The 14452-nt window shown below is 29.6% G+C and overlaps 1 protein-coding gene across 1 annotated transcript; it reads right to left on the bottom strand.

Moving 5' to 3' along the window:
- Positions 1-11030: 11030 nt before the first annotated feature.
- LOC107940722 (auxin-responsive protein SAUR50) lies at positions 11031-11744 on the bottom strand. Its single transcript, XM_016874165.2, has one exon. It carries the CDS (start codon positions 11639-11641, stop codon positions 11309-11311), a length of 333 nt encoding a protein of 110 aa, XP_016729654.1. The 5' UTR covers positions 11642-11744; the 3' UTR covers positions 11031-11308.
- Between the last annotated feature and the right edge of the window lie 2708 nt (positions 11745-14452).

Here is a 14452-nt window from a genome sequence, read left to right as displayed (position 1 = left end):
GTTTAAAAATTTAAGAACCAATTTACAATTTGACACATTTAATAAAATCAATAAAATTCAACAACAAACGTGATGAATCTGAAAACAAAATTTATTTATGTTAGGGTGGCTCTTTTGAGAAAAATCTTCAGAGGATTGTCCGTTGGACAATAGAAAATTTCTCCAACAATCGAAAGTATTAAGGTTTTGCTCCTAATTTTCGTAAAGAATCATGCACAGTTAATGAAGAGAGCATATTGGTTGGTGGAAAAACAACCAACAAGAACTCATGGAAGAAGTCTTAATGTTGAGTATAATATTAATTATAAAAAGTACTCGTGGAGACTCAAACTACCGATCAAAGTTTATATAACCCTTACTTGCAACCATAATTAAGAGTATATAATATGTTAACGTAAAATAATATTACATCGATGTTAGTGATTTATGAAAAGTGAACCAAATCAACATTTATTGTATAAAATTATACGAAATCAAAATTCATATATAATATTACATATTAAACCAAAATTTATATGTAATTTTAGACATTATCCCTTACAAGATATTTAGAAAAATATTCCATAAATACATATTTGTGTTATTTCATTAAAATAAGAAACACCGACTAATTGTTGAACACCAACATGTCCTTATGCCCTACAACTAAGCCAACCTCCCAACATAAAGGGACTTTCCTTGTCTTAAAATATTTAAAAATACACTTTAGTTCGGTTATGTTGATACCAGATTAAATTAATATTCGAGTTAAATCAAATCATCGAAAGGAAGTAAGTTATCTTAACATTATTTTCTTTGTTCACAAAATTTAAATCAGAGACATGAAAGTCATACAATATTAGCGCTAGTTACTACTGCCGACTACAATGCCGATAGTAACTTAAGAAAAAGCTGGCAGAACATTATAGCGAGCTTTATTTGTTGGTTACTTGCATATTTTTGAGGATTTTGAGTAAGTAAATCACAAGATTATAATTGTAGCAATGATAGTTTTCAAGAGTCCTAATGTAATAAATCTATCTTGTTAGAATTGTGTGACCTAAATTTTAAGAGATTGCTTGCAAGTCAAGTTAAACAAAAATATATTTTCTTTCTAGAAGATTTAGTATTTATTAGTATAATATATTTAGCATTTATTAGTATAGTTTATTTGACTTACTAATTTAGCCTATAAATAGGCTCCTTTACAATCTTAGAATTAAGAGACACCCATTAGATTAGAACTCATAACACATTCAGAGAATTTTGTGTTTACGTTTGAGGGTTCTTTGTTTTTCGGGTTTTCGGGGTTTAGTTTTTATCTCCATCTTTTATACTCTTCATTCTTTTGCCATTATAGTAAAATTATCTTTGCCCGTGGTTTTTTATCCTCTTTTGAGGGGTTTTTCCACGTTAAATTTGTGTGTTCATCTTCTCAATTTCTTCTACTATTTTTACTTGTTCGTTGCTTAATCGGGACGATCCTAACATATCTTATGTTTTAAAAAAGTTAAAAGTGAAGGGAGAACTCTTTTGAAGACATTTAATGTGATCATATTTTCAAGCTTGTACCTTAAAAGTTCAAATCAACAAGATCTTTGTCACTTTATTTCATATTTAACACTATACCAAAGGCTATTTTTGTTTGGAGGTGTTGATTCATATGATTATACTTTAGTAAGCCATTAAATATCTATTTAAGTGAATGTTTGTGAGATTGATAGAGCACTTATTTTAATTTTGCGAGGAATTTCTTTTTGTGCAAATTTATTGTAAGCAAGATATTATTGTTGTTCTATTTACATCTAAGCTTTTTGATCCTCTTTAAAGTATAGGATGAGATTGCTATTTGGTGAATGAGCACAACTTAAATTGAAGCTTATATCCTACTAGTCGTAATGGATTAACTATTTGGGACGTAGGAAGTTTTTAAACTCTTTCGGTGCCAATTTTTATTTTACTTTCAGAAGTTACTTAGTCCAATTGCAACAAGGGACGAATGCAAAGGAGGCAGGCAAGGGCCCTAGCGTCTCGTAAAAATAAAAGAATTGCATTTCAATCCCTTTAAAAATCATTAAATTATTATAAATTTATATAGAATAAAATTACACATTGGCCCTCCAAAATGAAAAAAAAAATTGTTTAGGCCTTTAAAAAAAACGATGCAATCTTAAACTAATACACTATAAAATTATATTCCAACTTCTCAAAAATTTATAATTTAATTCTGACCCATTCTAAAAAAATTTCTAGATTTGTCTCCCGTTGCAACCTAACATTTATCTAAAATAGGCAAAAATCAATCAACTTTCAACCTACATTGGCATAAAGAAGATGAATAATTTGGAAATTAAAAGTTTGCGTATTGGAAAAGATCTCAATATGTTACTTCAATTTGGTCCACAAATTCTAGAATAGTATATTTTTACTATTTTCTTTGAAGTCTCTTTTCATTTCTTTTTCTAGCTTTCCAATTCTATTTGGCTTAGAAATGGATTTTGATTTGATAGTAAATCAGATTGGTAATGAAAGTTTAGTTTCAACCATGAAAATTGATCTCTTGGCTGCACCCTATAGAAACGAAATGAATGAAAAATCAAGGTTATATGATATATACACAAGCTTGTGAGGTGATATATTTATATATACACATCTGTATATATAGAGGTTTTTGGGGGTTTATTTATCCACTACACCCCTCATATATTTGATTCAAATCTCTTTTCTTTTTGTTTGTTTCAAGCACTGCTTTTCTCACAATCATTTATGGCATAAATCACAATTTAGTCTTTAAACTATATTCATCTCATTTTACTTCAAAAAGTACCTGATGTTTAATAAGAATGTGTCACGTGTTTTGTTCTTATTGGCAACCTTGTTTTTTTTTTAAATTTTAGGACAAGCTTAAATTAATTGATTCTTCAAAATATCAGGTTTTGCATCAATCAGGTTTTTTTATCAGTTTAGTCATTAGTTTGAGCATTCAATGTCACATCAAATCTAATGTGAGATATATTTAAAATGTGTTAATCAAATTGTAAACACATTTGCATCTATTAATCCATGCGGTAGATATACATGTAACAACCTAATTTTCAGTGGTGTCGAAAACAGTGGTTCGAGACCACCAAATCCGATGAGTAAGCTCGTAAATTTTATTATTTAGTATTTGCGAGTTAAATGTGATTTTAGAAAGATTTTTGAATTAGTAATTTGTGTTTTATAAAGATTTATTAGGTTAAGTGGTTTAGAAAACGAGGTACCGAGACCTCAATTTTATAAACCGAGCCATAAATATTTTTATAAATATTTACGTAGTGTCATTAAGGTAGTATTAAAGTATCGTTTGAAAATTTTAACGTTTTGATAATTAATTAATTAAAAAAGACTAAATTGAAAAAGGGTACAAAACTTGTGAATTAAAAGAAATAGTGATTAAATGACCTAATAAATAAATAAAGGAGGACTTAAGGAGCAAATGTGCCAAAAATAAAAGGGTGGGGCGCAGGAAAGTGTGAAATAATAAAATAATTGAAATGGATGGTAAAATTGTAATTTGTATGTAATTAAACTTACAAATTGAAATTAAAAGAGAAATCTAGACAATTCTTCATCAATCTTTAGCTAAAAACGCCATAGGAGAGTCCCTTTAAGCTTGTTTTTTCATATTTTTACTTCAAATCAAGAGTCCGTAGATACTCGTGAAAAAGAGAAATTAGTAGAATAGTCTCTGAACTTCTACAAATCTTACAATTTAACCCAGGTAAGTTCGTATGGTTAAACTTTAATATTTCTATTAAATTGATGAATGGCATTATGTATCTTGTATATTGTTGAAAATGGAATTATTGTTAAGATAAAAATTTGAAGTGAATATCAGAATTAAACGGAACGCGGGATTTAAGTACAATCGTTGTGTGGCGCAAGACAGTAAAGGAGGAATTGGCGATAAATTACCCAAGTAAACCGAGGATCAGCATTTGTTGCGAAATTTCGTGTTTACTTTTTGTTTAGCTCTCACGAGCTTCTGTTCAACTCATATGAGTTACCGTTCAACTCTTTTGAGCCTCTGTTTAACCCGTATGGGTTTCCGTTTAGCTCTTATGAGCTTCCGTTCAACCCTTATGAGTTTCTGTTTAGCACTTATGTGCCTCTGTTCAACCTTCAGACTTTTAAAAATGAAGTACTCAGATCCGTAAGCCGTTCTCCGATTTGGCAAGTGACTTATGTAATTGAAATTGGGAGACTTATTGTTATTATTGGTATTGGTCTAAAATAAGCATATTCATCGATTAAAGTTATGGTTGACAGGGAATTACATTGAATGAATTTATTTTATTGATGGGTTATAATTTATTTTATTGATGGGTTATAGTAGGTTCAGCAAGATTTATGTTTAATCTATCGAACTTACTAAGCTTCATTAAGTTTACTTGTGTTGTTTAATGTCCATGTAGATTAACGTGACGTCGGGAGATCGGATCAACACATCAAGTCACACTATCCAACTTGTTCCGGTAGTTTTTGCAACGTATATTATAATTTATATGGCACGTATAGGGTTGGTATGGATTTGATTAAAGCTTGGTTTGTGTAAATGTTAGGAGTGAAGTTTTGTCTAAATATTCAAATATGTTGGTTTGGAAAAGAAATAAACTAAAATGTAGATGTGAATGATATATGCATGTATGTATATAACTAGTAGTAAATTTTAATAAATGAATGAGATGGATTAAATAGGTAAGTTTAAGTATTTGAGTACATGTGATGTTGTGTTATGCTTAAAACATGATTTTGACTTGTTTTGATTGCTTGTTTGGGATGTATTGATGTATCAAAATGTTGTGTATAGGTTGATATCAAAATGGGAGAGAAATGTGGTCTTAAAATGACCTATTTTCGTCCATACGGGCAGAGACACGGGCGTGTGTCTCAGCCGTGTGTGACACACGGCCTAGCACATGGGCGTGTGGTCTGGCCATGTGTCCCCTGTATCTTTAAAATTGAGAAACAGAATGCCCAATTTTTTACACACGGCCTAACACACGGGCGTGTGGCTTGGCCATGTGATCCTTGCACCTTAATTTCACAAATAAATATGCTCACATGGCCTAACACACAGGCGTGTGGCTTGACCGTGTTACCCAATTCAGAGAGTTACATAGGTATGGAAACGGGCTGGGACACGGCTGTGTGCCTCACATCGAATGCCCACACTGCCTAAGACACGGGTGTGTCTCTTGGCCGTGTGAGCCACACGGCCTGGCCACACGGGCGTGTGTCCCCCGTACTTCAAGAAAATTTTGAAATTTTGTGAAAAATTCCCTAAGTTTTTGGTTTAGTCCTGATTCATTTCTAACGTGTATTTTGGGCCTTGATGGCTCATATAAGGGACAATATGAGTGATTATGATTAATTTTTGATATGTATGTTAAATGATATGAAATATTTGTATTTGATCAGAAAAGTCCGGTAATGCTCCGTAACCTTGTTCCGACGACGGATAAGGGCTAGGGGTGTTATAATACGCATGTTTATAATTTTATTTGAGTGTTTTAAATATGATCCACGTCAAATTCAAACCGACATTTAATGCCTGAGTTGTCGATTAGGCTGATGGAAATACCTAATTGATAAATATTGATATTCTGTTGACTCAATTAAACGTTTTATAATTTAAGGATAAAATTTGAATCTAGACAATAATTTGAGGACATTTGATGGAATTAATCCTTGTATATGATAAGGTTGGTTTACTTTCCCATGATTAAAGCAGAGATTAGCTCATCTTGTTAACCAAGATTTATTACGGGAAAAGCATTATGCCCTTCAATCATGCAGAATATTTAAACCGCATACCACTTGATTTGATGCAATCACATGGAGTTATAGTGATTATACTCCAAAAACCCTTTTTCTTCTATTTTTTTAATTTAACCAATATACTTATTTTTGGTTATATGTTGTCATATTTCATTTCATTTTTTTAAAACTGATAATCACAAGTAAAATTAGAGTCATTTCAATGGACGACATTTGACAACTAATTAATTAGGACCATAGAGTCATTGGTCAAAAGTATTCACCCTATCACCTTATACCCTATTGTAAGATGGAGCTACATGAATTATGTGCTAGTGATATATGCATGCATGATAATGATTTGTCCTTGATTGTGCTGTGTACATTGTACCAATATATAAGAAAATTATCCTTGATTTGAATGATTTTGGACGTGTATGGAAGATCCCAATTACATAAACATTACTTTTAGGAAGAACTAAAGGGCTAAAGGAGACAACAACGTGAAAAATAGCTAAACCCGATTGGAAAAGTCATAACTTCTTTCACATATAGTATATTACACTGCATGTGATTTAATCCTTCTATAAATTTACACAATTTAATTTCTCTATTTTTATAATGTTTTTAGTATATCCAAGTTGATAAAACGGGTTAATTATTTCTTTATATTTTTATTTTAATATTTTACAATTAAAATATTAATACTAACATATACAGTAAGGACATACCACATCACACGCTATGTAATTCATTTCACTTACTAATTAAGTAAAAGATGAAGGATAATGAGGCTGGAATTTTGCTTGATTAGTATTCTAAGAAATCTTAATTATACATAAGCTTTGATTCAATATGTAACGTCATATATGAACTTTGATTTTGTATAATTGTATACATAAAATTTTGATTTGATTCAATTTTCACAAATCATTGACATTATTATCGGGTTAGCACTATAGACAAACAATTGTATTAATCCATATGAAAATAAATAAATATATTCATTTATTCAAATGTGTATAATTGAATCAAAATTAAAATCTCGTGTATACATACGAACCGTAATTGAAGTTTCATAGAGTAGAATTGCATTGTAGATTAAAGTAGATTGAGTTCATGTATGGACAAATCAAAGTCGTATGGCTTGAGTGAATCAAACGGAAAATATTCTTTAAAAGAGTACAACAAAACAGCCTGCCGTTGAGGTGAGGTAGGTTTAAGGTGTAATGCCTATAGATTAATATATGTGAACCAAAATTTGTAATGTGATCAGTTGATGATTGGATAACAAGATAGAAAACACCAAATCTTTTTTGTCTTATTTGTGTTATTATTATTATGGTTTTCGTGTAGCTAGGGCTACTTATGAAAAGTCGAAGCTAAGGAGCCATCAGCCATGTTTTGTTCGACTGTTTAACCCTTGAAATTTCTGCCATGGTCAAACATTACTACAAAAATTTCCCAAGAAAAATGTCGTCTCGACTAAGTTTTTTCTTTCTTTTTTATGTTATTTTATTGTTTTTTAATGGAAAATTTGGAGGAATCCAATGAGTAGAAACCAGCCAATTGCCATCTAATTCTAAGCTTATTCTGGCTAAATTTTAATAACCCTGAATTCACATGCATGGCAATTTTAGGTTAAATTCCAATTTTAATCCCTTTGCTATGTTTAACATGGATATTTAATATTTAGTATAATTATTTGCATTGCTAAAATAAATAATTGACACCCTAAACTATCCATTAAAATACTAAGACATTTTAAAAGTAATTAAAGTAAATTACAACAATTTAAAATATCGTAATTAAATTTTAAATTTAAATATAATAAAAGAAAAAAAAAACTATAATTTGATCAAGGATTTATTTTTAAATATTGATTATTCATAAATAATAAGAGTTGCCCAAGAATCAATTTCAAGATCGGCATCTATTGAAGACTTAAACTTAAATCGTTTATCAATCCAGAAATAATTCAATCTGTTGTTAAAACCCATTAATAAAATAACTCACTTATTTTCATTCATAGTATACTTAAAATTTTTAATTAAATTGGTATCATGAGCCAACCGAACATCAACTCAGATAAAAATTTATACGCAGCAAGACTTAAAAAAACAAAAACTCTTTTACTTTTTATGTCTTTTTCAGTAAACGAGATTACTAAACTCGAAAAAAAGAGGGTAATGTAATGTATAAAATAGATCACGGCAGCCTAGTCCCTAAGCAAATTAAAGATATATTAACCAACTACACTATTTAATTTTATTCAATGGTCCCATCTAACTATTGATTTTAATAAATAAATCCCAAAAAGGGTTAAAAAATAAAAACCCACTCATCATCAATTTCTTTAACATTTTAACACATAAGCTAACCCAATAGCCAATTTTGCATCCAAGGTTTCGTAGTGTCCGGTCAGTACGGTATAATCTTGTTTTTTTTTTAACTGCAAGTTAATTCAATTATACTCTGCATTGTTTTCCTCATTCAACGTTAAAACTTTTAAATTTAAGTATTAATGTTTGATTGTGTTCCTATTTTGATCATTTGCCGTTAATTTGGTAACCGTTTAATTGGTATAATAGTACATTTAGTCCTCAATACATATATATTTTATCAATTTAATTTTTAAACTTCCTAACTAAAGCTTTCAAAAAAAAGAAAAAAAAAACCTTTTCCTATAAAGCAAATGTATTCTTTAATAATCCATTTCAATTACACTCAAGTGGAAAAGACTGAGGATAATCACAAGGTATTAGTTCCTTTGTTGGATTTTCTGATTTATACATCTGAATGCAAGCTAGCTTTTTACTTGAATAGATTGAATGGGAATTTAGGTCTTAAAGTTTTGTTTATTATGTTAGGTTCGTGTTGCTGAATATAACAATGTGTGTGGGCAATTTGTTTTAATAGCTAATTTGTTTCTGCCTATTTTTACTTTGGTTGTTCGAGATCTATTTAGACTTGTGAGGTCAGAGTATATCATATGTAACATATGCAAAGTGCTTCACTATTTACTCATCACTTGTTGATATTTTTTGGAATTTTACTTATCTATACTACTATATACAAAAAGAATGTGCATTTCTAAGTCCTCTATTGTTTTTTTTAATTTATATAAACATGGTTAAGATTTAATCTTTCTTATGTCTTTTTTTTTGTTATTGGTTATTAATGAATTTTTATTTTTTTAAAAAAAATCAAAATGTCAAATCTCGCACCAACGAGTTTAACAGAAGAATTATAATAAAGTTAATAATAGGATTTGAATTTTAAGATTTAAAAAGTACGAATAACTAAATTCCTAAAAAAGCGAAAACTAAATTCTAGATGAATGCAATATATATATAGGAACTTGGGGTATATTTTAACCTTAAAATATTTATTCTATAATTTTACATTAACACAAAGTGTGGGTCAAGAACCATTCTAGAGTTAGATTAAATGATGGACAGCAAACAAAAGAATACAATGCAATGGAGATAGGCACGGGCGAAGCCGGCAAATTGTTTTTGGGGCTAAAAATAAATATTTTTTTAGGTGAGGTCAAATCATAATTTTACTATTGTACTAATATGTGATTTTTTAAAAAAAATTAAAGAGACTATTATAAGCAATTTTTCATTTTTTAGGCTGCTAAGGCCACTGCTCCTTGCCTCGAGTTAAGGTTAAGACTACTTCAAGTTCTGGTTCTTTTGGGTAGAGTTGTTAATTTTTTCATTCAGGTTTTATACTTAAAGTTTGAGTTATTTTAATGATTAAATCAAGTGGTAATTTGGTTATTATACAAATCAAAATTATATACTATTGATAAAAAAATATTAATATCGTAATTAATTATCTTTAATTATTATTTTTAAAATTGAAATTGAGGTAACTCTGGAATACTGTTGTATATCTACAACACCCACTTGACTTTACTGAAGGCCATTGCTAGTCGTGATCTGATCATCATCATCATCATCACCATATCTACTACTAGATTTTTTTTTTGTTTGTGGTCCCCACCGCATGGCAGGCCTTTGATGGATGCGGATGGATCAACGTGCATTGCGGTTTCGACTTCTTTTTTGTTTTAGTCTGAACGAATGAATGAAATTTTGATGAAATCAAGTGAAAAAAATATAAATTTATGGTTTTAGTCATTCTATCATGTCCAAATTTGACATTTAATCCTTCTATTTTAAATATTTATAATTCAATTTGATTTCACTAATGACATTAAAGAGATCAAATTATGTCAGATTAAAAGTACAATGCTTAAATCTCAAATTCCAACATAATAAAATAAAAAGGACTAAAATCAGAATTGAACCAAAAATTGGTATAAAACATAAAAATATTTTCACGGACTCCAATGTTTAGATGCAGCTGTAATGTAAGATCTGCATATGTTGAGGAAAAGAGCTGAAACTTTCAAAGGATTGGAAGTTGGAAATGACCAATTGAAATTGGAAAACAGCTTTTTTCAGCCTTTTTGGCTACAAATGTACAAACATAAGAGAAATAAAAGAACAACTATCATCTGGTGTTTCAACCATAGTTGCAATGTCAGACAAGGTTTGGTAATAAAATATAAAATAAAATGGTTACAACAAACCAAAGTTACCATTGTTTTTAACCCCATTTCCCCCCTTATTCGTAAGTTTTTGTTTGATAATTATTAACTTTCATCTCTGCCAGAAACATTCCAATGAGCTGTTTAGTTTGATCATTTTTTGGATTAATATATTATTTGGCATCTGACTTTAATTTGATACTTGAATTTGAGTTCAATGTTCAATTTGATACTTCAGGTTTTGTTTTTTACTTATGCGTCTAAATTTAACTTCAATATTCAATTTGGTACCTAAGCTTTTTTATATTCCAGTTAACATCTAGAGCATAGATGTTAAATATTTGTTGAGCCACATGATGCCATTTGATCTTAGCACTAAATTAGATATTAAAGCCAAACTCAAATAACGAAAGGGACAAAGTTTGAAGAGGTCAAAGTATAATTTTACCATTATACTATTATATAATTTTATAAAATTTAAGAGGCTAAATGACAAATTTACCATTTTAAGGGGACCAAGGCCACTACTTGCGCCCCTTTACCTTTGCCCTGGTACTAGAATGAAACAAAAGAAACTCATATACCAAATTGAATATTTAAACTAAAGTCAAGTACCAAATTATATATTAACCCATTTCTTTTAAATGGTCGTTAACCGCTCAGCCCTCCGAGTTAACCACAAACATTAAAAAAGAGACAAATCGTTGATATTAGGTTCTCTCAAAGGGTACATTAGTGGTTGATGTTACAACCCACACCTCAATGAGGAAAATTTTCAATCTTTCTCAAGATTTACAAAATCTAAAAAATAAAAACAAAAACCCAGATACATTAAATAACATTCATGGGTTTTCGGGTCAGAGTTACATAAAAGAACTCAACCAAAAAAAAAAAAAGGTAACCAGAGAAGCAAATGGAGCAGCTTCATCTTCATTTTCATTAAAAACCCTAACCATTTAAAAATCATCTGAGCATGGATGTTAGGGACTGGAACACAACTTCTTCACAAGGAATAGTGAGACCCATATCATGATCAAACCCGAATTCTTCTTCAGCTTGATGGAGCAACTTCTGGAATTCGGGTCGGGTCAAGAAAGAGATAGGGACAATGTATCTACTCCTGTTTTGACCAACATACACAACGAAATGACCTTTTGGGACATCCAATGGCAGCCCTCCTTGTTGTTGTTGATCATCGTAGCATTGTTGTTTCTTACCCAAACTTGAACATCTCTTGAGGATTTGTTTGATAACAGCTGTTTGAGGCAATCTGTTTGGTTTCTTGTCGATAGCCATGATGTTTTTTTTTTCTTTTGGGGAGAGATTTGAAAGGGAAAAAGAGAGAGAAGGAAAGTGAAGAGCTTTTAGAGAGTTGGTGTGTGAAAGAGTGAAGGGGGGTTAAAAGGGGTATATATGGATGAAATTGTAAGAGAAAACATAGCCATGTGGGGGATTAAAGGACTTGACTTTTGGGGTGTGTAGTTTTTCTTTTAGGGCCCCTAGCTTGTGAGTTCACAGTACATGTTTGGAAGGGCAAACCCCCTATTGGGATTATAGTTATACACCCCCTTTGTTGCCTTCCCTAAAGACATTATGGTCCCCTCTTTCTCTATTAGACCCTAGGGACTTGTTTTTAGTTGTGTTCGGAAACTTGGGTCTAATTCAGGCTTCATTTTAACACAAGTCTTTTGTCATTGCATCACTAACTCAATGGATAATTGGTCTATTTTAATTGACATAATTCGATAATATTAGGATAACACCTCCTTTGGCTTTGCTCCTCCCAAACAACATCATGGTCCCTCTTTCTCTTTTATACCTTACTTAAAATTAATTAGATTATTTAATAATTAAAATATATATTCTACATTCTATTCTTAAATTTTAAACATTTCAGTCAACTTTTAAATGTAAAATTTTTATAGAATATTATAATATTAAAATAAAATTGAAGTAATTGAAAATATTACTCATTAAGTGATGAGTAACTCTTACCTACTTATCATATTCCGCACTTTTCTTTTATAAAAAAAATTTTGTTTTTATTTTGGATTATCATAAAAAATTAATTCAACGAAAGTATTAATATTAATATTCAATGAATTTAATTTTTCCAACAATTTATCAAATAAAGCCTTAGTCACTTGAAAATCCAACAAATACAATCAATCCTCTCTATAACCGTTTATTTGTTTATTAAAATTTTGGATGCTATAACTAATTAAGTCTTAGCTCAATTGGTAGCATTATTGTGAATACAATAATACGTGGGTTCAAGTGTATTAAAGCGTATTTTCCTCTCATTTATGTCAAATTTTAGCATGTTAGTCTAAAACCTCAATTAGCTTTTATTAGTTTTACATTAATATTTTATAGATATATTTATTACATAATTTTTTTTCGCACGTGATGAATCTAATGTAATATAGTTTAATGTTCAACCAAATCACTAGTTATTCCCACTATGGCTAGTGATGTAGTTAATTGTAGTACATGAGAAATATAGGCCGGCCGGCCTCTTAATCGCCCTATGTTCCCTATTCATTGCATTTGCATTTAAACTTTGTTGGATTATATGTCCTTTGCCTTGGAGAAAAATAGGATGTTTGGAACCAACCATTTTTGTTGACAGTAGGTGCTATATCGCTACACCAATCTAACACATAAGTCTTTTTTTTTTAATTATGAAAATATATGAAAAAAAATATCTTTAGAACATTAGTTTGATTTTTTTTTTAAAATATAATACCAAATTGTAATTATTGCGATAATGAAGTTGCAAAGATTCTCAGTCTTATCAGAATAACGTTTGATTTGCACTTCGAAAGTCCAAATAGTCACCAATGGTGGAATTTGGTGTAAAAAATTACCTTGAGATTCCCAAATAGTCATTAATGATGGAAATTTGGTGTTTTTTTTTAAATAATCTCATTATAGATTCTGATCATATCTGTTTTTTTGATATAATGCCTATAATTACCAATAGTTCATTTCCAGCTTATAAATAAAAGGATATTGGCGCACTTGAACACACGTCCTCCTGCAAAGATAACAATGCCCATGCCAATCGAATTTTAATACATGTACTTTTATTTTTAGGAATTTAGTCTTTTTTTAATTATTAATAAAATTTAGATCCAATTATTAATGCTGTTAAAATTATTTTGTTAAATTCAAGTAATTAGAATGTCATTTTTTAGTTACATTGCTACCGAGTATTTTTTTTAATTTCAAAATAACACATCAACAAATTTTTAAAAAAATAATAGTGTTAACAATTAGACTTGAATTTTAAAACATGAAAAGTAGAAAAACTAGATTATTGAAAATAAAAGTATAGGGACTAAATTCTAAATTTGACATTATTTTATAAATATTTTCAAACACATATTTTTTAAATAAATAATTTAATTTTTTTTATAATATTTGGTTAAAAAAAGCCTAACACAACACAACCTGTTTTTGCTTTATTGCCATTACTTAAAGTGAAAATTTTCCTCCTTGGGAAGCTATTTCTTTTCTTATAGTTTCAAAGTTGAAATGATTCGGTTTTGTCCTCTATTTTTCGTATAACATGACACACACATTTTCCATTGAAATATCCCATTCCTCAAAGCTAATTTTCCATTTTATATTGTAATTTGTAATTATTTAAAAATTATAATAAAAGGTAAAATTATCATTGAACCCTTGTATTAGAAGTTAAATTACATTTTCCCCTCTCTTAAAAAAATGGATAAATTAATTCCTGTACGTTAGATTAAATAGTAAACTAGTCATTTTGTTAACAATTTCATCCATTTCTATTATTAAAAACTAGTTCATGTAAGTTAGTATGAGGTGCACGTGGCGTGCCAAATGTAATTGTCTAATTATTCCGTCAACCACACCGTTTTTAATAGTAAAAATAAATTACTTTTTTTTATAGAAATGACTAATTTATTCTTTGATCTAATATATAGTAACTAATTTGTCTATTTTTTAAAGTAAATGGAACAAAATACTTGTACATAGGATAAGGTCATTCATAGTTAATCTTTGTATATGTATATGTATATGTATTGCATGCATATGTATATGTATGTACTGAAAGTGTACCAGCAGGAG

Source organism: Gossypium hirsutum, chromosome D06 (genome assembly GCF_007990345.1).
Source record: "Gossypium hirsutum isolate 1008001.06 chromosome D06, Gossypium_hirsutum_v2.1, whole genome shotgun sequence".
In the NCBI taxonomy this organism is placed as follows: Eukaryota; Viridiplantae; Streptophyta; class Magnoliopsida; order Malvales; family Malvaceae; genus Gossypium; species Gossypium hirsutum.
The sequence above is the reverse complement of the archived record's forward strand: the minus strand, read 5'-3'. Positions and strand labels throughout refer to the sequence as shown.